Raw genomic sequence first — 26,545 nt, 5'->3', positions numbered from 1 at the left:
GGCTCTACCCTCCCTAGCAACCGGGCCAATTTGGTAGCTTTGGAGACCTGGCTGGAGTCACTCAGCACGCCCTGGATTCAAACTCATATCTCCAGGAGTGCTAGTCAGCGTCAATTTTCGCTGAGCTACTCAGGCCCCACAAGGATACTGTTTCTTAAAGGAACAGCAGCAAAACATGGACTGTTTGATTCAAAGGCACAGAGAGAGGGTGGAAAATTTGTCATTAAAAATGAAATGATGTGATGTAAAAGGCTTCATCTATATTCTAAGTGGACCTAGTAGAAACAAGCTGGAAATTACTTATTTTAAGAATCTTTAACTGTCACAACACTAAGTTAACCCCTAATTTATAGCTTGATTCTTGGGCTGCAACTAATGATTATTTTGATAATCGATTAATCTAACGACTATTAGAACAATTATTCGACTGTTCGGATATTATTCCCCTTAACCGATTATTCTGCTTGTGTCCCGACTTAAAAGGTTGAATTAAATGTGCTTGCTAACAATAAAGAGGACAAAATCATCTTTTAAAAATACCTCTAAATGACATTCACTGAATTAAAGGGGAAAAATACTTTTTATAAGTTTAATTCAGTAAAAAAATCACTGCAAACATCCAATTTTTATGAAGTTTTTGTCTTTTTTTTTTTTTTTGGAAAACAAAAACAAATCAAAAACAGATTTTGTTGAAGTGTATAATGGGGTGAAGACTTCCCTCTCTCACCTTTCTGTTCATTTCAATCCATCTTTAACTCACAAAAAAGAGAAAGGTCTCTTTAGTGTCCTAAGTTTTTATAACTGTGAACTTTATTTGGCTACCGTCTGTAAGCTGTTAGTGTCTTAACGACCGTTCCACAGGTTCATGTTCATTAATTGTTTATGGTTCATTGAACAAGCATGGAAAACATTGTTTAAACCCTTTACAATAAAGATCTGTTAAGTTATTTGGATTTTTTAAAAAATGATCTTTAAAAAAAACATTGTCCTAAAAAAGGGACGTATTTTTTGCTGAGTTCATTATGATTCAATAAGTCGTGTGCCATCACGTTATAATCTAGCTCAAGGGAAGAGCGTCCCCGCGACAGTGTGTGCCTCAGATGGGTGCAGTTTCAATCTCTCTCCCTTAGATCTGGACACTTCTCGTAACTCATAGATGAGGTGCTGACCGGACACAGAAATGCCAGTTTCTGAGTTTGTAGATATTTGCATGATTTGCTTCCATATTACTTGACCTTTAATAAAGCTAAAACACATTAAATATAACTGCATTTAAGATTTAACACAGGGGTGGTTCCTTTCAAGACGCTCGACAACGAGAGTGCTTCAGTGTTTACTTTTGTATTATTCCCTCATAATTTGCAATCTACATCTTCTGAAGCTGTTTGGAAAGTTTAGAGTGCATCTGGACTGTGAGCTGTGTAATTCTTCCTCTCAGTCAGGCGCGAACTGCAGTTCTGCTCTCGCATCATCATTAGTGTTTAGTGTGATCTCAGGCATCGTTAAATGAGATCAAATGACTATTCCACAACAAAAAGTGTTGTTGAAGATTTTTTGTTGTCGATAACTTTGATTAAACGTGTCAGCCCTACTTGATTCTTTATCAGCCATATTAAAGGGTTAGTTCACTCAAAAAATTAAATTCTCTCATCATGTACTAACACTCATGATGTGTAAAACTTTCTTTCTTCAGCAGAACACAAACAAAGATTTTTAGAAGAATATCTCCGCTCTCTAGGTCCTCACAATGCAAGTGAATGGGTGCCAAAATTGTGATGCTTCAAAATCCATAACATAAAAGTACTCCAAATGACTTTGGTGTTTAAATCCATACCTTCTGAAATGATATGATAGGTGTGGGTGAGAAACAAATACATTTTTAAGTCCTTTTTCCTTCACTTTCACTTTCTCCTTCTGTTTTTGGTGATTCACATTCCACGTGAATATCGCCCCCTACTGGGCGGAATAATTTATGACAAAAAATTACTTAAATATTGATCTGTTTCTCACCCACACCTATCATATAGTGTCTGAACACTTGGATTTAACCATTGGAGTCATATGGATTACTTTTATACCCCCTTTATGTGGATTGTGGAGCTTAAAAATGTTGGCACCCATTCACTTGCATTATGAGGACCTACAGAGCTGACATATTCTTTTAAAAATCGTCATTTGTCTTCAGCAGTCTGTCACGTCATACACATCTGGGATGCCAGGACGGTGAAGAAATCATGAGGGAATTTTCATTTCAACTAACCCTTTAACAACAAATTAAATAAACATTTTTGGTAAAAACTAAATTCAAAACATTATCAAAAAACATATATATATATATATATATATATATATATATATTTTTTTTTTTGTTTAATAAAATACCTTTTATTGCTATAGAAGATCTAGATTTAACCACTGGAGTCGAATGGATTACTTAAATGCTGCCTTTATGTCCTGTATTGAGGTTCAAAGTTCTAGCCACCATTCACTTTTGTTGTGAAATATTCTTCTAAAAATCTTAATTTGTGTTCTGCGGAAGAAAGTAAGTTATACATGTCTGGGATGGCATGAGGGTGATTAAATGTTGAGAGAATTTTCATTTTTGTGTGAGCTATCCTTTTAATGAAACTGGCCAAATCAATTTATCTGTAGATCCATTATTTGTGTTCTGTCACAAAATGTATTCAAAACAACAGTGTGGTTGACTAAAACAAAAGCTCAGTTGCATCTGATTCTTCCATTTAATTCTGAAGGGGGCTTCAGTTTATTTTCAAATCAACCATTCCTGGCTCAAATACGCAGATAACTTTATGAGAACCAATTACAGAGTAAACCCATTGGAACCAGGGAGGTGGGACAAAACTAGCACTTTCAAAGCAGGTTCATTCACTGCACTTGCCAGCAGGGGGCAGTATCTGCCTTTGCTTTGCCACCTTGAACAACACTGCCCCATTTATCTGAGAGATGGCTGATGAATGAAATCTTATTTGTACCTTCTCTCCATTGCCATTTGCTAATGAAAAGGCAGCATGCCTCAGGCCTGGAGAATTTATGCATTTGTTGCAAATTTACTAGAAATGATCAGTATGTGCAATTCAGGACAGAAAAACAAACCCTTAGTCACCAAAGAGCTGTTGAGAATAACAATCTTTCCACTTCTTTGCACACCCATATGATTTAAACTGCTGTTAGAGCAGTGAATAATGTCATTATATTTCACAAAGGTATGCTTGCTAAAAAGCATGCTTCATAGTCTGATTTTACGTCAGTCACAGTTATGTAATGGGATCAGTTGCATTTTAGAGTATACTTTATACTCAATATACTGTATTTATCTTCATACTTTCTCAATATTTAAGTCTTGCTTTCCAGGAAAATTTCTAAAAAAATCCTTATATAAAGATAAAACAAGAAGCAAATTGATATTCAAAAGAGAAGAAGTATTTTTTTCATTGAAATCTAATAAAATGTATAGAGGTGCCTAAAAGAAGAAAATATTTGCCAGTGTGGTATGAAAAATAAATTTAAGTTAAAGGTAAAACATTTTTCAACCCCACGGGCAATTAATTTTTCTGGGCAGTTGACCCTTCGCTAAGCTCCGCCCCCCGTAGTAACGGTTGCTCGCTCTGACAAGATCTGCAGAACTCCGCATTGGAATGAATGGGAGATTGCTATGCACGACACGGTTTTTGGCAAAACATTCTCATAAACGGAATGGATTGTATTTTTACGTGGGCTGGTATGAAGAGTGATATTGTAATGCACATATTTATCTATTAAGTTTTTGTAAAAGACATTGTTAAATGACACAGTAAATTTATTAAACACTGTGGAGACTGTGAATCAGAATCAAGGCAAATGATTATTACAGTCAGTCAGAGCTATTTATAACGTCTCATAACACTCAATATTACGCTGTGAACTGTTTATTTACTATCGTTTTTATGTGACTTGAATCAATACAAAATAAATTAACTTTCCGTTATTAGCTTTAATTTGCCTTGGAGCAAATGTAAGTGTCGTTGCAGATGTTATGTGTTCATTTGGGAATGAGCGCTGAAACAGTTTAATCTATAACATGCTGTTCTCCGGATTTATTTAAAGATTCTTTTCTATGTTTTTTTTTTTTTTTTTTTTTTAAGATACACGGCATGTATCCTGTACGAGTAACTCATGTCACTATTGCAAATGACCTGGCAACAATGTTTTACGTTTTTGGGATTCTTTTTTTATCAAATCCCTCTTAAAAGTTCTCAAACACACATTACTTCCATAGTCTGTTATTGTCAAAAGGCAAACGCTTGTCAGAGTAATGGCTGCAGGGCAACTGTTGTTAAGACAGGATTGGTCAGAAGCACATTTAAGGTGGTGATAAGCAAAGGGTCCGTGCTTCTATATGCTTCTATTACTATGAATTATCTGGCAGTTTATGTACAGTATGTCACTCCAATGAAAGACAACTTGCATTCCAGCTGTACCTTACAAAACTCATTCAACACATTCATTTGGTGCTCAAAAAGCAAGCTTGAGTCATGCATGCTGGCTTTTCACTTTAAATGAAGGCATGTGGATTTCAATGCAAGTCAGTTATGATCAGACAGCACAAACAAGTTTTTCTTTTAAATCTGAGAAAATGAATTACGATTACTCCAGTATAATTCTCCCCCACTGTTTGTTGACCTCATTCCACATATTTAAAACATTTATTATATGCAGTAACTGTGGTCTACAGAAAACAGAATACTAATTAGTGCTTTCTTAGATAAGACTGCGTTACTTAGTGCTACACAGCAAAAAAAAATGTTTCCTACTATAGAAATAACTAAATATTCTTAAGACAAGATGAATTATTTTTAGAAGCAAAATGATCCAAGATATTTTGTCTTGTTTTCAGAGAATGCTAACAAAATGTAGCAACATTTATGCTTCTAACAAGAAAGCATCTTTTCTTGTTTTAAGGATATTTTGATATTTTTACTGGAAAACAAGACAAACCCCTAACCCAAAGTATTAAACTTTGATGCATAACCCATTCCACAATGTTTGTGCTACAGATATGAATGATATGTCAAATCAAGCTGCTTATTGAAAACAATAAAATCATGTAGCTTGTTTAGATGTGCTGACTTATGATTTTTGCCTGATGGATGACAAAACAGGTGCAAAGTTGGGACGTAAGCTACATCTAGGGACTAGAACATCATAGAGACTGTTGTGGGCTTTTTTTTTTACTCTTTCTACTTGATTTTGTTTTACTACATTTTATGCTTGACACTTACATTTTTAAATGTAAATTGTTTTTGAGACTTTCACATGCACATTACATGGAATTGCCCATATTTTTGGCAGCTCCATTTTTATCAAATAAATTTTGTGTAAGTGACAATTAAACCTGCAGCGGATGCCATTGCAATTGCTTAATACAATTACAAATTAAAATCAAGAAAAAGTATTATTGCTAAACCACATTGTACTCAACTGCTCAATTTCATCTTAGGGATCTAACCAAGCCAACCATCCATCTGTCCATCCAATCATCCATCCATTCATTGTAGAGCTAGTTAGTGGAGAAGAGGAGAATTACAAAGACTCTTAATCTTTTCTTTATTTTTCTGTCGACTCCACTCTGTGTCCTCAAAGGCTTTGAGAAGACATGACGTCCAAACCCCAGAGGCTGATGAGACCTTCAGAAATAGACTGCAGAGATCAGAGAGTGAGAAAAGCAAGGTGTGTGTGTCTTTGATATTGACTCGACATATGCAAATGGTATAAATACAGTATATTATTAACCTCAGCACCTCATTTGCTATTCAGGTAGACTTATACACACTTGTAAGTGGCGATTACCTAAAAAGGACCTGTTAGTTTTAAATGAAATAATCGTATGAATTTTGTTTCACAGTATGATGTTTACATTTTTTATGTTGCTGTCTTTAAACCCATATCAGTGCAGGACTGCATTAAAGTTGATGTAAATTTTTCAGAGTAAATGTCCCTGGTAAATGCTTTGACTAGTGCAGATTTCTGTGGTCTGTTGACGCATTTCCTGCTGAAACATGAAGTTGAATGGCCTGTTCTTTTTTAAAATTGCTAATAGGCTTTAGTTTAAATCACTACCCAGCAAAGATATGCACGCACACACACACACACACACATATATATATATATATATATATATATATATATATATCCCCTTTCCACTGTACTGCTGCTTGTGCAAGAGCAAATGTTGAGCTGGTGAAACTGAGAAGCAATCTGAATGAAGAGTGCTTTTCCACTGACTTGAGAACCGAACGATGATCTAACTGACAACATCACTACACAGAGGCGGACTGGGAAGAGAAATCGGCCCAAGATTTTACATAGAAACCGGCCCAGAAGTTGTTGTCACTATCATAACCTGGTGGCCCATTTCAGCTTATCGTGGCCCATTCGACCCTGTTTTGCAGCCGGCCCACTGGAAAAATTCCCGAACTTCCCAATGGCCAGTCCGCGCCTGTCACTACATAACCAGCCCATAAACAAACACCGCACATTGCAGTTTTTGCTTACTAAGAGGGTAGAGCCTTTGCCATTGCAGATGAATAAGAAACAGGCATGTAAACGATCACAAATCACTGTTTTGAATCACAATACACCAAACATAAAGAACAAATAACACTTACTCATCTTGTACATCCCAAGAAACCTTAGAAAAACACCTGCATTAAAAATTTAAATAAACTTTAGGCACTTTCATCATATATAGCTCTCATGATCAATTTAGAAGTGATCATCCCTATGCCATATTCCCTTCGAAGACCATTACCCCCACTTTGTGAGCTTCACAGGGCTGAAAGGTGATAATGATCAATTGGATCTCTTTTTAAGTGATTCTTTTTGGAAATTCAGTTTGGAATGATCCTACAGCATGGATTGCACTCCATTCTAAGTGTTCTACGAAGGCATCATCAGAGGCAGTTAGAACACAGATGCAGGGGGTGAGTGCTTTCTTATTCTAGAAAGCATTTAATTAGACAAAGTTTGCCAGCAAAGTGGTGATGTCTTATTATCCCAAAGAGACTGCAGATTTTATATGCGTAAATCTGATTAAATCGAACTATGCCAATGTTCAAAAGTACACTAAAACATACCTCATAAAAGCGACCTACTTTTTAGCTCATTGGGGAACTTTTACTCTCTGTATGTTCATGGCTGGTGGCATGCACAAACCCCCAAGTGGAAATGGTGCTTGCTGAGATGGATCGTGTTTATTGTGAGTGCATGAAAGTCAAGATGTTTGGCACCAGGCTTACTTTCATTATGAAAGCAGAAGCCAATCCCCAGTCCTCTCAATATCTGACCTTTGTGGCTCCTGAGGGATTACTCAAGCAAGGGAAGTGAGGGCAGGATGTAGAGCATGGAGAATCGGAGTAGGAGTTAATGCCGGCCCGGACTTGCATCTCTCCTCTTTATCTGAAGCGGTTTTGCATGTTCAGTTCACTTGTAAAATTCTGTGCCCTGCGGCTGCCGCACATGATATGGTTGCATTTGGTGGACACGAGGAGGGATAATTTGTGGCTGGTGGTTTGTGGCCTCGACCCAGTGCAAACACTTCCTCTGGGCCAAGTGCTCCTGATGGTCTGCGGACCTCAAAGCAGGGACTAAGCCCCAAGGAGTGGATGATTTCGCTCTCAAGAAGGCCTGTACCACATCTATATTGCAATCCACGCCACTGTGAGGTGGGATCAAGAATGCAGCTGATGGCTGTTTGTGCTGCTGTTGGTGACGTGCCAGAGGACTGCCATGTCCCAGCACTATCAAAACACTGTTACAACTGCACAGATTTCCCCAGCTTTTAGTGATTCCACGGCATTCAGCAGCTGACCCCCCAAGGGTGGGTGGCGTGCTGACATCGGTGATGGTCAACAAGCCCTTGCTACACAGATGCATGGTGCATTTAGCAGAGGGTCTCTGGCTGGTTACTGAACACAGTCGTGTCCAGCTATGTACTTCAGTCGCTTCAACAGCGTCCTTTTCTCCACAGTGTTTGTACAGAAGGCACTGATTTTATGTCAAGAGGTTCAGTCTCAGATAGCCCCTCCAGTTTACAGATAGCTCCTCGCCACAGGCCGTTCTTGAGATTTGCTTTCAAGGGTGCAGATTTTCAGTTCAAGGACCTTCCTCTGTGTAGTGACTTTCCTGTCTCTAGCTCCTCACTTTTTTACCAAGTGCATCAACTCTGCGCTCTCTCTGCTAAGCCTGAGCAGCTTCTGCATCCTGAACTAACTTGATCTACCTAAAGCTGGACACCCTGGCTCACAAATGGCCGGCAAAACACAAGTATGCGTTCCTTCCTGTTTGCCTGCTGCACCGTGTTGTGAACTGGAAGACCAGGAAAACCTGCTGTTAGTTGCGCCCGAGTGACCATCCACCCTTGGTTTCTGGAGCTGGGCGAGCTACTGGATGCTCCTCCTTGGAGGATTCCTCTGTGGAGGGATCTCCTCTTACAAGCAAGAGGCAAAATCTGGCATTTTCAGCTGGATCTGTGGAGACTTAATGTCTCGCCCTTGAACGGGTCTCGTTAGACACTCAAGGGTTGTCTCAGTGCTTGACACAATATTGCAGTCTAAGGGCCCCTCTTCGAGGCGACTCTATGCTCTGAAATGGCACCCCTTTGTGCCTGGTGTTCCTTCCAGACGAGGAGCCTGTGCATTGTCCTGTGCAAGTGTTGCTTTGCTTCCTGCAAGAGCATTTGCATGCTGGATGTTCGTAGACAGACACTCTTTGTCCTATCAAGTTTCGCTAAGGCCCTCTCACCTTGCTACTATCCTAATGTGGGACTTGGTGCTGGTGTTGTAAAAATTTACAGGTCCTTATCTGAACCATTAGATGCAGTAAGCCAATGCAGACTCTTGCAAATAATATGCTGCTGCTCGCATTGGCCTCTGAACCATGTAGGCCAGTGTTTCCAACCTTTTTTTTCTGGCACAGCACTCTTTTTAAAATTAATCAAATCCCATGGCACATCTCCATCACACTGTCCCACATAACCATTGTTGATAGTTTTCCTTTTCAAGAACTTTCATGTTTTTTGTCCATTTTAGTTTAGCGCTTTTTCTCGTAATGTTTGAAATTCAGCAATGCAAAAAATGCAAGTCACATAGGTACAGTGTATAATGAGATCACAGGTGGCAAGAGTGCTAATTGGGTAATGAATAAAACATATTTTCTTATTTTTAGATTTGTTCTTGCAAATTAATTCTTGCAATGCCACAGCAAATGATTTATCTATTTATTTACATGGATTAAGACTAACATTTAAGAGTGGTAGCACTGGTGTTAAATTCTACAAATGGTCGCACCAGCACTTGAGTTTGTCGCACCGGTCCAACTGAAAGAAAATTTGTTTTCTGTTAATTAGTAGTCTCTGCGCTGATCTGTCCATTGAGCAGCACTGACTGATCCGGGTAAAGCTGTTTCCTTTCACCATCCATCCATCCATCCATCTTCAACCGCTTATCCGAAGTCGGGTCGCGGGGGCAGCTGCTCCAGCAGGGGGCCCCAAACTTCCCTATCCCGAGCCACATTAACCAGCTCTGACTGGGCGACCCCGAGGCGTTCCCAGGCCAGTGTGGAGATGTAATCTCTCCACCTAGTCCTGGGTCTTCCCGAGGCCTCCTCCCAGCTGGACGTGCCTGAAACACCTCCCTAGGGAGGCGGCCAGGGGCATCCTTACCAGATGCCCAAACCACCTCAACTGACTCCTTTCAACGCAAAGGAGCAGCGGCTCTACTCCGAGCTCCTCACGGATGACTGAGCTCCTCACCCTATCTCTAAGGGAGAAGCCCGCCACCCTTCTGAGGAAGCCCATTTCGGCCGCTTGTACTCGCGACCTAGTTCTTTCGGTCATGACCCAACCTTCATGACCATAGGTGAGGGTAGGAACAAAAATTGACCGGTAGATCGAGAGCTTTGCCTTCGTCTCAGCTCTCTTTTCGTGACAACGGTGCGATAGAGCGAGTGCAATACCGCCCCTGCTGCCCCGATTCTCCGGCCAACCTCCCGCTCCATTGTCCCTCACTCGTGAACAAGACCCCGAGGTACTTGAACTCCTTCACTTGGGGCAAAACCTCATTCCCTACCTGGAGTACGCACTCCATCGGTTTCCTGCTGAGAACCATGGCCTCAGATTTAGAGGTGCTAATCCTCATCCCAGCTGCTTCACACTCGACTGCCAAGCGATCCAGTGAGAGCTGAAGGTCACGGACCGATGATGACATGAAGACAACATCATCTGCAAAAAGCAGCGATGAGATCCCCAGCCCACCGAACCGCACACCTTCCCCACCCCGACTACGCCTCGATATCCTGTCCATGAATATCACAAACAGGATTGGTGACAAAGCGCAGCCTTGGCGGAGACCAACCCCCACATGGAATGAACTCGACTTTGTGCCGAGGACCCGGACACATGTTTCCTTTCACGTTTGATATTTCTCATACGGAACAAAAAAAACGACAGGGCACAATCAGAGAGTCAGCCAACTGTAGTTGCACCAATGCAACCTCTTGCCAAGTTTAGTCGCACTGTTAGGATTTTTTTTTTTTAAAAAGTAGTCTCAGTCTGGAGCCCTGATTTAGTTTGTGGAATCTGATAATTTTCCACGGCACACCTGACAATCTTTCAAGGCACACTAGTGTGTCATGGCACAGTGGTTGGGAAACACTGGTGTAGGCAACCATCAGGCCCTGTCGGTCAAGGACTTTTTTTTTTTAGTTTGGAGCAGGCTGGTCTAAGGTTGCCATTTAAGCCTAGAGAAGGTTGGTTGCCCAAGGTTTTTACCACTCCCTTCAGGGCAAAATTTGTCACCGTGCAGGCTTTCTCTCCTCCTCCATTGGAGTTGGACATGGCTAAGAGACTGCACATGCTTTGTCCAGTGAGGTCCACCAGGTTTTTGCGCTGAAGTGAGTCAGTTGTTTAGTGAATTTGCAGCTCTGTAGCAATTAATTTAAATATACGGTTCATTAATTTTTATAATAATAATGCATTTATTTTATATAGCACCTTTATTCAAACTCAAGGTTGCTTTACAGGATGAGAGTAAAAAAAAAGAAAATGTAAGAGACAGAAGCATAGGTCAAAGGACATAGGTTTTGAGATTGATTTTGAAATCATGTATGGAGGTGTGATCATGGAGAGACTGAGGGATAGAGTTCCAAAGTGTAGGGGCAAGTGTGCAAAAAGCCCTACCACCTAGTGTGGTCAGCTTCCAACGTGGAATGAATAATAGGCCTAAATCAGATGACCTGATTGGACATAGTGGGGTATAGTGGCATACAAGTTCAGTGATGTATGAGGGGGCAAGTCCATGTAAAGCTTTGAATGTTGTAAGGAGAATTTTGTATTGGATACGTTACTTGGAGACAGGTAGCCAGTGTAGCCTACACAGTATGAGAGGATTTCTTTGAGTAGGTGAGAACCGTAGCTTCTGAATTCTGGATGTACTGCAGTTTGTTTATTGTTTTAGTTGGGAGGCCAGAAAATAATGTATTACAATAGTCAAGTCTAGAATTAGTAAAGGCAAACATTTTACATGTCGATCAGATGATCTCATCTTTTCTAAGTGGGCGGTCTTTTCCAGAATAAGCTGAAAACTGACTCCGCCTTTATGCCAACTGTCTTGCTATGTGAAACTAGTTTCACTATGAAATGTTGGTTCCTCTACAGGTAGAGCAGGATTTGGAGAGACTCAAGAGGAAGCTGGATCAGTCTGAGGGTGGACGGGATGCCCTTCTCCAGCAGGTGAACCTTTCCCTTCATCTGCTTGTCTGTATTCTGCCAAACACTGGCTGATGCAGAGATGGATGTTTTAATTTAAGATGTGTGTATATGTGCTGTCGGCCTGCAGATAGATGACATGCATTCACAGCTCCTGAAGACAGAAAAGGAGCGTGCAGATCTGCAGAGAGAATTGTCTTCAGTCTTATCTCAGCAGAGGCATATAGGAGGACAGCAGGAGAAGGGATCTCTGAGTCTTGGCCGTGGTAATGTGCCCTTCATCATTAGCAGTTGGAATCTTATGCTTTAGAATCTATGGATTCAATTTTGATTCTGTGTAAGTCACAATCCGATTCCATTTTTTGTTTAATTTCACATGATTTGCCATTTTTATAATTTAACACATTTGTGTAAATATATATATATATTATACATACACATACATACAGTGCATCCGGGAAGTATTCACAGCGCTTCACTTTTTCCACATTTTGTTATGTTACAGCCTTATTCCAAAATTTATTAAATTCATTATTTTCTCAAAATTCTACAAACAATACCCCATAATAACAATGTGAAAGAAGTGTTTTTAAATCTTTTGAAAAATAAAAAATGAAAATTATTACATGTACATAATTATTCACAGCCTTGTGACACTCAAAATTGAGCTCAGGTGCATCCTGTTTCCACTGATTCCCCTTGAGATGTTTCTACAACTTGATTGGAGTCCACCTGTGGTAAATTCAGTTGATTGGACATGAGTTGGAAAGGCACACACCTGTCTATACAAGGTCCCACAGTTAAAGGGGTCATGACATGGGTTTTTTTATTGTATTATTATGTTCCCTTAGGTGCAATTATAGTATTAATATATTTTTTTTTAAGAAAAACTTTTAAAATCTAGTGATTTATGACCTTTTCCCACCCTGTTTCTCATCCTCTGATTTAAACAGTCTGTTTTGGGGGCGTTTTCCATTTAAGACTTCAGTGTTAACGCCCACTGTTATGATTGGCTAAAGTCAGTGCCTATGTATCAATTATTGACGCCCCCAGCCAGAACAATATGCAAGTAAACTAAGTAAAAACACTGTGATTATTCATAATGAATGAAATTGCGCTTTAAAAAGTAGTTTAAAGTTTAAAATAGATTACTTACAGTTTGCGTCGTCGTTGTTCCCAGAATATTCGGCATGGACTTATCTTTGAGCAACAGTTTTCTGGCAAAGCCAGCATCATATTGAGATTTGTTCTCAAAACAGTCATCCTTAAAATGTACAGAACAAACGCTTAAGTTAACACTGCCGTGACTGGGACGTCCGCAAAAATAAACTGCATCCATTTTTCCCTGACGCCTGGATCTTTCGGCAGCTTATTCAGAGGTTTTGTTTGACCACAGCCAGGAACAGCACATCTGTGTGGCATCGTAATTTTCCTGTGCACAAGTAGTCTCTGTCAGAGCTCGCTGTCCATCGACTGAACACTTGTGAGGCGACGGCGATACTGAAATGAGCGTTGTTGTCTTGCGCTTAAAGCGTAGTTATCTTGTGCTGGAGGCGGTCATATGCAAACGCTGGTACGTCACTTCTAACCGTCACGTCACTTCTAACCATGAATCCAGAACGAGCTGTATTTTGAGCTTGATTAAATAAATGATTCGTTTAGAATGGGGAAGATGTCTTAAAATATTAAACTTGCAGGACGTTTTAATGATACAAAGACCTCTTATATACCAAAAGATCAAGGCAAATTTGGTTTCTCATGTCATGACCCCTTTAACAGTGCATGTCAGAGCACAAACCAAGCCATGAAGTGCAAGGAATTTTCTGTAGACCTCTGAGACAGGATTGTATTGAGGCACAGATCTGGGAAAGGGTACAGAACAATATCTGCAGCTTTGAAGGTCCCAATGAGCACAGTGGCCTCCATCATCCGTAAATGGAAGAAGTTTAGAACCACCATGACTCTTCCTAGAGCTGGTCGCCCAGCCAAAGTGAGCGATCGGAGGAGAAGGGCCTTAGTCAGGGAGGTGACCAAGAACCCGATGGTGGAGAGAGGGGAACCTTCCAGAAGAACAACCATCTATGCAGCACTCCACCAATCAGACCTGTATAGTAGAGTGGCCAGACGGAAACCACTCCTCTGTAAAAGGCACATGACAGCCCACCTGGAGTTTGCCAAAAGGCACCAGAAGGACTCTCAGACCATGAAAAACCAAATTCTCTGGTCTGATGAAACAAATATTTAACTCTTTGGCCTGAATGGCAAGTGTCATGTCTGGTGGAAACCAGGCAACACTCATCACCTGGCCAATACCATTCCTACAGTGAAGCATGATTGTGGCAGCATCATGCTGTGGGGATGTTTTTCAGTGGCAGGAACTGTGAGACTAGTTAGGATCAAGGGAAAGATGAATGCAGCAATGTACAGAGACATCCTTGATGAAAACCTGCTCCAGAGTGCTCTGGACCACAGACTGGGGCGAAGGTTCATCTTCCAACAGGACAACGACCCTAAGCACACAGCCAAGATAACAAAGGAGTGGCTACGGGACAACTCTGTGAATGTCCTTGAGTGGCCCAGCCAGAGCCCAGACTTGAACCCGATTGAACATCTCTGGAGAGATCTGAAAATGGCTGTGCACCGACGCTCCCCATCCAACCTGATGGAGCTTGAGAGGTCCTGCCAAGAAGAATGGGAGAAACTGCCCAAAAATAGGTGTGCCAAGCTTGTAGCATCATACTCAAAAAGACTTGAGGCTGTAATTGGTGCAAAAGGTACTTCAACAAAGTATTGAGCAAAGGCTGTGAATACTTATGTACGTATGTGATTTTTTATTTTTTAATTTTTTTCGTTTTTTATTTTAAAAAATTTGCAAAGATTTCAAAAAAACTTCTTTCACATTGTCATTATGGGGTATTGTTTGTAGAATTTTGAGGAAAATAATGAATTAAATCCATTTTGGATTAAGGCTGTAACATAACAAAATGTGGAAAAAGTGAAGGACTGTGAATACTTTCCGGATGCACTGTATATGTTTGCACTGACCTGCCACTAGAAATAGTAAAGACTCAAGAGTGTATAATAACCTAGGATCAGAGGTGGCTCTGCGTCTTTTGTTTGTTTATGAAATAGGCATGTACTTGTATCAGATTTGTTTTCTTTCGATTAACTCGTTACTGATTCACACATTTGAAACAGATCAAACAAAACATATATTCATTGAATCAACTATAAACCCTATTATCCGTGGCACAACTGTAAGTACGTGAAGAATTAAGACCTGGGAAACCCAAAATGTTGAACAATATTTTAAAAAGATCCAACACCCCACTCTCATATAGGTCACCGAGCATATTATCCTCCCTCACAATCCACTCTGACCAGCAGAAAGGCGACTTATTAATACATTATTTGGGGTTCAGCCATATGCTCGAGACAACATTTAAATAAATGTCAGAATTAAACACTCTTTCCTGCTTTTGTCCATATTGCGTGCAAATGTGAGATAACAGGGTGTGACTTAACTTCTCTGGTTAGTTTGATAGAAATGTTTTGCAATGGCAAAATAGGGTCAAGAACTTCCTGTTCAATACATAACCAGGGAGGGGCTCTTTCAGGTGGAAGCGACGAATGAGACAAATGTCTGAGACCGAATGATAATAATAAAGCTAAATCTTGGGTAGGCCTAGTACACCTTTGTCAGTCAGCCTATTTAACTTATTGAAGTGTATTCTGGGACGTTTACCATTCCAAATGAAAGACTTCGCTATGCTATCAAATTGCTTGAAATAAGAGAGGGGGACATCTGTTGGGAGAGATTGTAGCAGGTAGTTGAGTTTTGGAATGCATTTCATTTTAATAACGTTATCCTTCCCAGTCATAGATAAATGTAATGAATCACACCTGCTCACATTGCTCAAACCTTGGGTCAAATGTTCTTTGATGTTTCTGGTCTCTGTTCTACTAATTTTAGCAGTCTTTTATGTCTAAACACATTTATAAAGGTTTCAGCAACAATCATTTTAATAAATATATAATAAGGAAATATTTATTATACCTGTGAATTTCCATTGAAAATAAAGTAGGATACTTTATTTTTAAGTAGGTTATTTTCCCATATAAATCTTGCTGAAGTCCACTTGCGCTCACATCCGACTGGTCCGTGCTGTCTGCGTGTCATTTAGAATGTTCACTTCGACATGTCCTGTGAAGACAGCCTCAAGCTGTTGCTGCAGGTGTAGATGGGGTGTACGAAAGTACAAGTAAATGAACATTTGAATAAATGTACAAAAATATATATATTTTTTAAATAATTTATAAAATATTTTCATAAAGAAATATACAAAAATAAATATAAAATCTAGTGGTCATTGTCTAAAAATATTTCCACACTTTATGCTTTTAGTAGGGGATAGAGGGTCAGAAGCTTTCCTCTTTCTGCCATGCTTCTCGTCCACATTGGTTTTAGGGCTGCCCGTGACCAAAGATTTTCCTAGTCGACTAGTAGGAGTTAATTTAAGCCATTAGTCGACTAGTCGCACGTTTATGATATTAATTTAAATTCTTGAATATATTTTTTTGGGGGGCATCAGAAAAGAGTTCCAGGGCTGAGAAAGAATGTTATAAGTAACATTGCTAACACTGTTCTACAATACAGAGAAATACTAAACCGTAATAATGAGCCTTTAAAATATAAATCATACAAGTGCACGCACAATGTGAGACGCAGCTACACCAGCAAAAGCGGTAATGATCCTGAATTTGTCAGAAAAACCAGCAAGATACCGTCTGAACATTTTGTTCATTTGTAGAGAGGAATACACATTAGGGTTGTGCCGACAGCCGATGATCTCAGGGATCGACGATAATCAGAGTGATCGCCAATAGCTGATGCTTTTGACCATGTCAAGACGAAATTTGGCTCATTTTCCCATGTATTAAATGATTATTATTATTATTAGGCTATTATTATCAAATTAATATTACAAATAATTTGCCCGTAGAGACACAGACACACTCTTGAAGAAACACTTTATTATATTATTAAGAGCAGATGACAGAAAAGACATCTATGCACATGTATGACACGCTGATACTGAGGCGTGCAGTCTCGTGGAACATGTGCATCTAAAAGGTTCTCACTCTTTGTTTCTGTCGATTTTTTATTTTTTATTTATTTTTTGTTTTGTTTGCAAGAACAGTATCATCTATGAGTGCTACAAATGACCTCAGACATCTCAGTTCAGGAGGTGCTTTGAATTCATTTCACTTTATTTCCTCAGAGCAGTTTATTGTGAACGCAACTCTGCAGTCTATACATCTGTGATTAAAACAAATAATAATACAAAAACACGTTCACCTCGAACCATGATTCATTATTTCAGTGATTATTATCATCATTGTTTTTACATCTTTTGTTTAAGTAATTTTCTGCCATGTTAAGACGGATTCTTGCATGATGTTAAATGGAAAGGTGTGTGTGTATGTGTGTATATATGTATATATATGTATGTATATATATATATATATATATATATATATATATATATATATATATATATATATATTCTTTTATCACTTCATTATTTTAATTGCTTTTTTGTTTCGCTTTGGAGTGCAATTTGAATTTAGAAATATATTTGATTTAAGTTTTTGTTTTTAAATACATTTTCAATGCAAAATCACTAAAGCAAGAACGTTCTCCGATCCCTCAGCCCAGGGGATGCCGATGTAATTGGATATTGTGAGAGAGATATATATATATAAAAAATATATATATATATACATATATATATATATATCGTGAAGGAGGGAACAAAACAAATTGTCCTGTTGGAAGGTGAACCTTTGGCACAGTCTCCGGTTCTGAGCGCTCTGGATCAGGTTTTCATTTAGGAAATCTCTGGATTTTGCTGCGTTAAGCTTTCCTTCATCCCTGACAAGTCCCCCAGTCCCTGCCACTGAAAACACCCCCACAGCATGATGCCACCACCATTATGCTTGAGCGGTGCCTGGTTTCCTCCAGACATGTCGCATGGAATCAAGGCCAGACAGTTCAGTCTTTGTTTCATCAGACCAGAGAATCTTGTTTCTCACAGTCTGACAGTCCATTAGCTGTTTTTTTTATGTCTTTCATTGAGGAGAGGCTTCCTTCTGGCCACTCTGCCATAAAGCCCAGATTGGTGGAGTGTTGCCGTGATGGTTGTTCTTCTGCAAGTTTCTCTCATCTCTACACATGATCTCTGGTGCTCAACCAGAGTGACCATCGGGTGCTTGGTCACCTCTTTTACCAAGGCCCTTCTCCCCCGATTGCTCAGTTTGGCCGGGTGGCCAACTCTATGAAGAGTCCTGGTTGTTCCAAACTTCCATTTAAGAATTATGGAGGCCACTGTGCTCTTGGGAACCTTCAATGCAGCCAAAAAACAATTGTAGCCTTCCCCAGATCGGTGCCTCGACACAATCCTGTCTGAGCTCTGATGGCAGTTCCTTTGACCTCATGGCTTGGTTTTTGCTCTGATATACATTTTCAGAGCTGAGATAATATATAGACAGGTGTGTGCCTTTCCAAATCATGTCCAATATATTGAATTTTCCACAGGTGGACACCAGTCAAAGTGTAGAAACATCTCAAAGATGATCCAGAGAAATAGGATGCACCTGAGCTAAATTTGAAGTGTCATAGCAAAGTCTGAATACTAATGTGTGTGATATTTCAGTTTTTTTTTCTTTTTAATACATTTGCAAAGTTATTAAAAATCTGTTTTTTGCTTTGTCCTTATGGATTGCAGATTAATGTGAAAAAAATTAAATAATTTAATAATCGCGTAGTTTTGCACTGCATATTCTTGTTCAGTGTTTAAAAATTGCTTGTTGCTGGAAACTTGTTGCATCACATCTGGATAGGATACTGTGTGACAACTACAACTGCTTTGTAGTTGTCAATCAGTGCATGGTGTAACACTTATCTGTATCTGTAATGTTTTAAACTGTGGATTTTTTTTTAATAAGCATAATTACTAAGTACTAAGAATTTTTATGAATCCATCCAAAGTCGTTTGAAAAATAATCGTGATCCAGAATCTGTGAATATGTTTTTTCCCTACACCTCGTCTTGATTTAGAGGAGTTACAGTCATTTGTAGGTTGTGCATTGTTTTACCACTCCGTATTTGTGTGTTTTCCTCCAGAACGGACAGAGTTGGAGAGAGAAATTCAAGACCTGCGGGTGCAGCTGGGTAGAATCGGAGCATCCAGTGAGGTCGAAGAACTGAGACGAACCGTAGAGCGAAAAGAGAGAGAGAGAAATCAGCTTGCTTTCCGGGTCGAGGTGTGTGTACTTGATATTGTTTTGTGGGGGCGCTCCACAGGTTTGACTTAATCTCTGGTAAACTTTGTTTTTTCAGCAAGGTCAGAATTGTTTTTTAAAGTGCAGAGAGAGAGGAGGCATAGAATAACTGCCTGTCTAACAGTCTCAGTTGGTGAACACAGATCACTCCATTCAGACACTACAGAGAAATCTGGGTTACAGCCTCAGGCTTCCCCCAAACATATGCTAAATAAAAACAGCTACTTAAAGGTGGTGTGTAACTTTTTTGTTGTTGTAAAAATCAATGCAGATAGCTGCTTTTTTTAAATTCCTCCCTTTTTCTCTGTGGCCAAAACCCTTCATCTGGTTAATTTTCAGTTTAATTATTTAATTAATTTTCAGGTAAGCTACACCAGCTGCCATTAAATCTGGCAATGTTATTGGACGAGCCGATTCCTCTGCAAGTCTCTCTGTCCAGTGTGTTTGCTATAGTGGCCTTGTTTATTACCTCGTTAAACATTTATCACCTTTTATTTAGTATAGCCTATTTGTTCATTGTAAATATGAAAGAGCATGCTGATTCTGAGGAGTTTTGGCAAAGGTTGTTTGAAAACATACTTTATTTTTGTAATTCCGTTTGGTTTTCATTAAGGAAAACTCTACATTTTGCTGCGTTCAGATTTCCTTCAACCCTGACGAGTCCCTCAGTCTCTTCCGCTGAAAAACACCCCCAGAGCATGATGCTACCACCATTATGCTTGAGCTGTGCCTGGTTTCCTCCAGACATGATGCTTGGAATTGATGCCAGACAGTTCAGTATTTGTTTCATCAGACCAGAGAATCTTGTTTCTCACAGTCTGAGTCTCCTTTTAGGTGTTTTTTTTTTAATGTCTTGCACTGAGGAGAGGCTCCCGTCTGGCCACTCTGCCATAAAGCCCAGATCGGTGGAGTGTTGCAGTAATGGATGTCCTTCTGCAAGTTTCTATGATCTCTGGAGCTCAGCCAGAGTGACCATCAGGTTCTTGGTCACCACTTCTCACCAAACCCTTCTCCCCCGATTGCTCAGTTTGGCCGGGCAGCCAACTCTTGGAAGAGTACTGGTTGTTCCAAACTTCCATTTAAGAATTATGAAAGCCACTGTGCTCTTGGGAACCTTCAATGCAGCCAAAATCTTTTTGTAGCCTTCCCCAGATCTGTGCCTCGACACAAGTCTGTTTCTAAGCTCTGCTGGCAGTTCCTTTGACCTCATGGCTTGGTTTTTGCTCTGATATGCATTTTCAGCTGTAAGACCTTATATAGACAGCTGTGTGCCTTTCCAAATCATGTCCAATCAATTTAATTTTCCACAGGTGGTCTCCAATCAAAGTGTAGAAACATCTCAAAACAATCTAATAAAGAAACGAAAATTGGATTAGCCATTTCTATACTGTGAATGGTAGACGTCTCTCTCTCTCCATCTAGGCTCTCTCTGGAGATCTGGAGCGACGTGAGCAGCAGCAGGTGAGGATGTTGGCCCAGCTGAAGGAGATCCAGTCTCGTTCTGAGGACAGCGGGTCAGAATGTGCCCGTCTGGATGCCCAGCTGACAGAAAGCGAGAGGAAGAGAGAGGAGCTGCGCTCAAAAGCTCAGGAGGCCATCAGGCAGTGGAAGGCCAAATGCCGGAGACTGGAGCGAGAGCTTCAGGAAGTAAAGGATGAGAGCAGAAACGACACTGATAAAGCTAAACGGGTGAGATTTTACAATCCTAGAGTAGATGTAGATATGGTCCAAAATTATATCTGCATGATTTTATACATTACACTGTTACCACACGGATGGCTGATTAGATAATCGCATGAATAAGGGGTTCTTAATAAAGTGCTTGTGAGTGTATTGACTTGAAAGCAGGGAATACTGATTAATCTGTGCCAGGGTCGGAAAATAACGGGGGCTCAGGGCCAAAATGCTGTCGAAATGTTAAAAAATGCCCCTGAAATTTAAAATATGGGGGCAGTAAATGTCCCCACAACAAGTTTGATTTCTAGGGGGCACAAAATGCCCCCCTAATGGATAAGTTGGACTTTTTTATTCCTCCCTTTTACTATGTGACAAAACCCTTTTTCTGGTTAATATACAGTTGAAGTCAGAAGTTTACATACACCTTAGACAAATACATTCAAACTCAGTTTTTCACAATTCTTGACATTTTAATTGTAGAAAACATTTGTTTTACGTCAGTTAGGACCTACTTTATTTTAAGAGTGTGAAATGTCTGAATAATAGTAGAGAAAATGATTTATTTCAGTTTTTAGTTCATTCATCACATTCCCAGTGGGTCAGAAGTTTACATGTACTTTTTTAGTATTTGAAAGCATTGCCTTTATATTGTTTAACTTGGGTAAAACTTTTTGGGTAGCCTCCCACATGCTTCTCACGATAAGCTTCTGGAAGGTGCACTGAATTGGAGGTGTACCTGTGGATGTATTTTAAGGCCTACCTTCAAACTCAGTGCCTCTTTGCTTCACATAATAGAAAAATCAAAAGAAATCAGCCAAGACTTGAGAAAAAAATTGTGGACCTCCACAAGTCTGGTTCATCCTTGTGAGCAATTTCCAAATGCCTGAAGGTACCACGTTTATCTGTACTAACAATAAAATGCAAGTATAAACACCACCGGACCACACAGCCATCATACCGCTCAGGAAGGAGACGCATTCTGTCTCCTAGAGATGATCATAGTTTTGTGCAAAAAGTGCAAATCAATCTCAGAACAACAGCAAAGGACCTTGTGAAGATGCTGGAGGAAACGGGTAGACAAGTATCTATATCCACATTAAAAAGGGTCCTATATCAACATAACCTGAAATGCTGCTGTAGGGTATCTAGGTCAGGTTTGGGGAATGTACGACTAATATTAATGATCGTAATCAATGATTAATCATACGGTTTTGACTAGATAACAATACATACAAAAACGCCCCAAAAAGGGCTTATATAGTCCAAGAGTCTGCTTCAAATATATATAGATAATTAAACACAACGAATTATAATGAATTAGGAATATACATCACATGCAGACAGGCTATATACATTTTCAGAACACCTTAAGGGAATTGAACCAGTTCGTCCGCCGAACCACTTTGCTTGATACTCTTGATCAATTCTCCAGAAGGTTTATTCTTAGTATAAGCCTACTTAAAGCACGTTAACTTACTTTGATAATATCAGCTCGTAGCATTAGATCGCACATTAAAGAGGCTTTGTTTTATGACCAATAAACACAGACAATCAAGCGTATTGGGTTTAATACAAGGAACTAGGATATATCACTACACTTAACAAACAAACATTTAACATAGAATAAACATAAGATAAACAAAGTACACACAGTAAGGGAAAATAAAGTATTAGAGGTATAGCAAACTTATTTCAACAGTTAACCTTTCAGAGCCAGCACGGAAGTTACACACTGTAACGCATTTGCATTTCAAAGAAATAATACTTGCACAATGGACCTTTGTGTCAGCTGAGCAAGACTGCGTGTTTGTCATGTCCTCGTGGCGTCCTTGAGATGGGCTTTCTGTCTGTGTTTCCAGAGCGTGGATTGCTCGCGTATAGTTCAAAGCGTCTTAAAGTTAACTGTTGGAGAGTTGCAGGGTTCTGGAGAGTTGAGATGTTCAGGGGAGTCCGAGGGAGGAGAGAGAGGGTCCGAAGAGGTCCAGGAGCGGGGTAAGAGAGGAAAGGGTTGAAGTGGGAACGGCCGAAGAGATGTAAGAGAGTTGAAATGTTCAGCAGAAGAGAGTTGAGTCAAAGCCGGAGCTTGACTTTTAAGGCAGGGAGGTCACACCTCCTTTGGGAGAAATAACCCAATGAGGCTCCTTTGTTTTGGGCACGAGATGGTTTCTTTGTTCTGCCAAGGCTCTTCATTTGTATACTTTACGACTTTAAAGGCTTTGGGTTGAATCATTCAAAAGACAGTAAAAACATAGCAGAATACAATTTTAAAGTAATCTTATATTTATATTCAGCTAGGACAAGTCGTAAGGTTTAATTTGATACCAAGAAATGTGCATTTAGTACACTTAAAAGTGGATATACATACTCAGGCTTTTATTTAAAGCTTCAGAGTTTAACTAACACAACTAAACAAATTTTAACTAGTTTGAAGTCAATCAGAAATACACAAACATACGGGGATTAAACATATTTCCTTAAAAATAAGCCCTTCTAGGCTTTAAATGAAAGACACACACTTTGTTGCCAACTTTTCACGTGCCTTTCTCACATGGTAAAGCACGAGGGTGTAGATTTGAGTCACATGGGTAGGGGGTTTTGGAAGGCACGAGGATTCTCTGTCAATAGTGCATTATACTTTACAGACTAGCTGGCGCCATTTCAGTGATCTTACAGGGGTTCTTTGTATTCAGAATCGATGAGTCCACTGATTCTCTGCCATACTTTACACTGCTCAATAAGTAAGAAGCCACTGCTCCAAAACCACCATAAAAAAGCCAGACTACAGTTAGCAAGTGCACATGGGGACAAGATATAACTTTTTGGAGAAATGTCCTCTGGTCTGATGAAACAAAAATTTAACTGTTTGGCCATAATGACCATTATTATGTTGAGGAAAAAGGGGGAGGATTGCAAGCCAAAGAACACCATCCCTGACATGAAGCATGGGGGTGGCAGCATCATGTTGTGGGGTGCTTTACTGCAGGAGGGGACTGGTGCACTTCAAAGAATAGATGGCATCATGAGGGAGGAAAATGATGTGGATATGTTGAAGCAACATCTCAAGCCATCAGCCAGGAACTTAAAGCTTGGTCGCAAACGGGTCTTCCAAATGGACAATGACCCCAAGCATACCTACAAAGTTGCGGCAAAATGGCTTAAGGACAACAAAGTCAATGTATTGGATTGGTCATCACAAAGCCCTGACCTCAATCCGATAGAAAATTTGTGGGCAGAACTGAAAAAGCGTGTGCGAGCAAGGAGGCCTACAAACCTGACTCTGTTTCACCAGTTCTGTCTGGAAAAATGGCCAAATATTCCAGCAATTTATTGTGAGAAGCTTGTGGAAGGCCACCAAAAATGTGCAAAAAAAGCTACCAAATACTTACAAAAGTGTATGTAACGTTCTGACCCACTGGAAATGTGATGAAAGAAATAAAAGCTGAAATAAATGATTCAGATTTTTTCATATTATTAAAATAAAGTAGTGATCCTTACTGACCTAAGACAGGGAATGTTTTCTACCATTAAATGACAGGAATTTAAATGTTTAAATGTATTTGTCTAAGGTGTATGTAAACTTCTTACTTCAACTGTCTGTAACTGCTTGACATGTTAAGCCAACTATGACTGTAAGGTAAATCATTAGTAAGCTGATGTGTTTTGTACTTGACTCAAGTACTATTGAAAATTTATATTTGTACGTTTACTCACAATTACATTTCCATGGCAAAAGTAATGCTTTTTACTCCTTATCATTTCAATTAGACCTTTAAAGTACAATGCACATATTTTTTAGGCCATTGTGACTGAAAATTCTGCATGACTTTCAGTCTCTCGTGGAGATATGGAACATTAGCCTCCATCACCGTTCACATTCACTGTATGGAATTTTATTTTTTTTGCAGTTTTATGTGCATTATTTTGCTTTCCATGTGTTCTGTTCTTCAGAGTAAAGAGAGAGAGAGCGTTCTCAGCCAGCAGGCAGAGGGTGCATGCAGACAGCTCGCTGATGCCCTCGGGCGTCTTGCTCAGCGCGAGGAGGATGTACGCCGTCTTGATGTGGATTTGGCCGAAGCTCGCTCACGGCTCGTCGCTTTAGAACATGAGCTCAGACAGGCTCAGGAAACCTCACAAGGTCTAGAAGAAGAGTCCCAGAAGCAGATCTCCCTGCAGACCCGTCTGAGAGAGGAGAACATCAGGCTACAGGAGCGCTGGGAGCTTCAGGAGCAGAGGAGAGACAAGGAACAGAGATCTCTGCTGGATCTCCAGGCCTCAGTGAAGAACCTCAGTGCCACAAGAGCCGATCTCACAGCAAAACTGGCCGAGGCGGAGAGCTCCAGGAAGGAGCTGGAAAAACGACACTCTGTGGTCCTGGAGGAGAGCTCCTCTTTGGGGCGACAACTTGAGCTGGAGAGGGAGGTGCATCAGAAGGAGCTGAGCCACCTCCGAATGGCCCAGCAAGAGGGCAAAGCCAAACAGGACAGAGACGTACAAGACACGCTCCGATTATACAAACGTGAGCGAGAAGAACTGGAGGCTCTTGTCAAAGACCTTAAGGTTCGAATCCATCACCGTTTCCTAACTAAAGGTTTGCTACCCGATCCAAGCATGATGTGTTTAGGAGGGGTTCGATTCAGTTTTTCAAGTATAATTGGTTCGGGTTTGTAATTAATAAATCAATATCACACTCGCAATCATGCTGTAAAGGCCCTAATTGCGAGTGTGATATTGCTTTTAAACAACAATTAAAAGAACTAGTACATTTTTTTAAAAATGGGGAAAAACTAAGGACTGACAAAAAACATACTTTCTTATGCCATGGATCAGGATCTTCCATTACTAGTTCAAAAGATGTGCACAATTTGTATACTAATTTAAAAACATCACTTTAGAACTAGTAATGACACCTTGGGCTTAGTGTTGTCAAAAGTACCGGTACTTCGGTACCAAGTTGACACTAAAATAAAAAAGATGTAAAAGACCAGTGTTTCTGTAGTACTGGTGTTACGCTTCAACTTGTTTTCATGTTAACTGGTGATCTTCTGCTTTACATCAGATGCGAATGACTGGCCGCAGATTTGTTGATTCTAAAAAATCATGCTTCTGACTCAGTATTTTGCTCTCCAGTAAATGCATAATTACTTAATGATGCTGGTATTTTGGATCAAATGGCAGAAGTATGCAAGATTAAAATGATGATAATAATAATAATAATAGGTAGGAGATTCAAACTCTGCAATCAATAATATGATCAACGCGACACTGTAGCACCCTATTCATTTGAGCAACTAGAAAGAGACAATTTAAAAGGGCATCCTTGTATTCACATGAGTGTGTGTTCTGTGCGAAATGGTGTTTATAACTTGTGACTCTGAGTTTATAAGCTGATGGTCTTGTCGATTATGATATTGTTTGAAATCTGAATGTCATTTGCTCATCGAAACTCTGCACCCAAATATTATGCGATTATCATAAAATCAGTCAGTAATAGAATGAACAACAATCTATATCTATGAATATATTCAGACATAAATATAGACACATCCTCACTTTTACTTACCCATTGCGCATGTGTACAATGGTCACCAAAAGCCCTTCAGAGCTTTGAAAGGTCATCCGAGTATAAAATGAATCAACCCCTCTTTTTGAAGTTTGAACTAATAGTTATAGTCTGGTAGTCTGCAGTCTGGTACAGTTAGTTACATTATTAAACACAATAAACTATTGCATACCAACATGACAAACCATTTAATCAAAAGTTGA

General features: G+C 39.8%; 1 protein-coding gene across 1 annotated transcript in view; it reads left to right on the top strand.

The window, feature by feature from the left end:
- Positions 1 to 26,545, top strand: part of LOC127624133 (centrosomal protein of 128 kDa-like) — a 74,026-nt gene that overhangs the window by 9,358 nt on the left and 38,123 nt on the right. The window contains exons 9-14 of the mRNA XM_052098812.1: positions 5,641 to 5,727; positions 11,711 to 11,785; positions 11,892 to 12,027; positions 18,948 to 19,087; positions 20,528 to 20,794; positions 24,731 to 25,339. Coding sequence (XP_051954772.1) covers positions 5,641 to 5,727; positions 11,711 to 11,785; positions 11,892 to 12,027; positions 18,948 to 19,087; positions 20,528 to 20,794; positions 24,731 to 25,339 — 1,314 coding nt within the window. The remainder of the gene's footprint in view (positions 1 to 5,640; positions 5,728 to 11,710; positions 11,786 to 11,891; positions 12,028 to 18,947; positions 19,088 to 20,527; positions 20,795 to 24,730; positions 25,340 to 26,545) is intronic.

This window comes from Xyrauchen texanus, chromosome 30 (assembly GCF_025860055.1).
Source record: "Xyrauchen texanus isolate HMW12.3.18 chromosome 30, RBS_HiC_50CHRs, whole genome shotgun sequence".
Taxonomy (NCBI): Eukaryota; Metazoa; Chordata; class Actinopteri; order Cypriniformes; family Catostomidae; genus Xyrauchen; species Xyrauchen texanus.
This window is presented reverse-complemented; position numbering and strand designations above follow the sequence as displayed.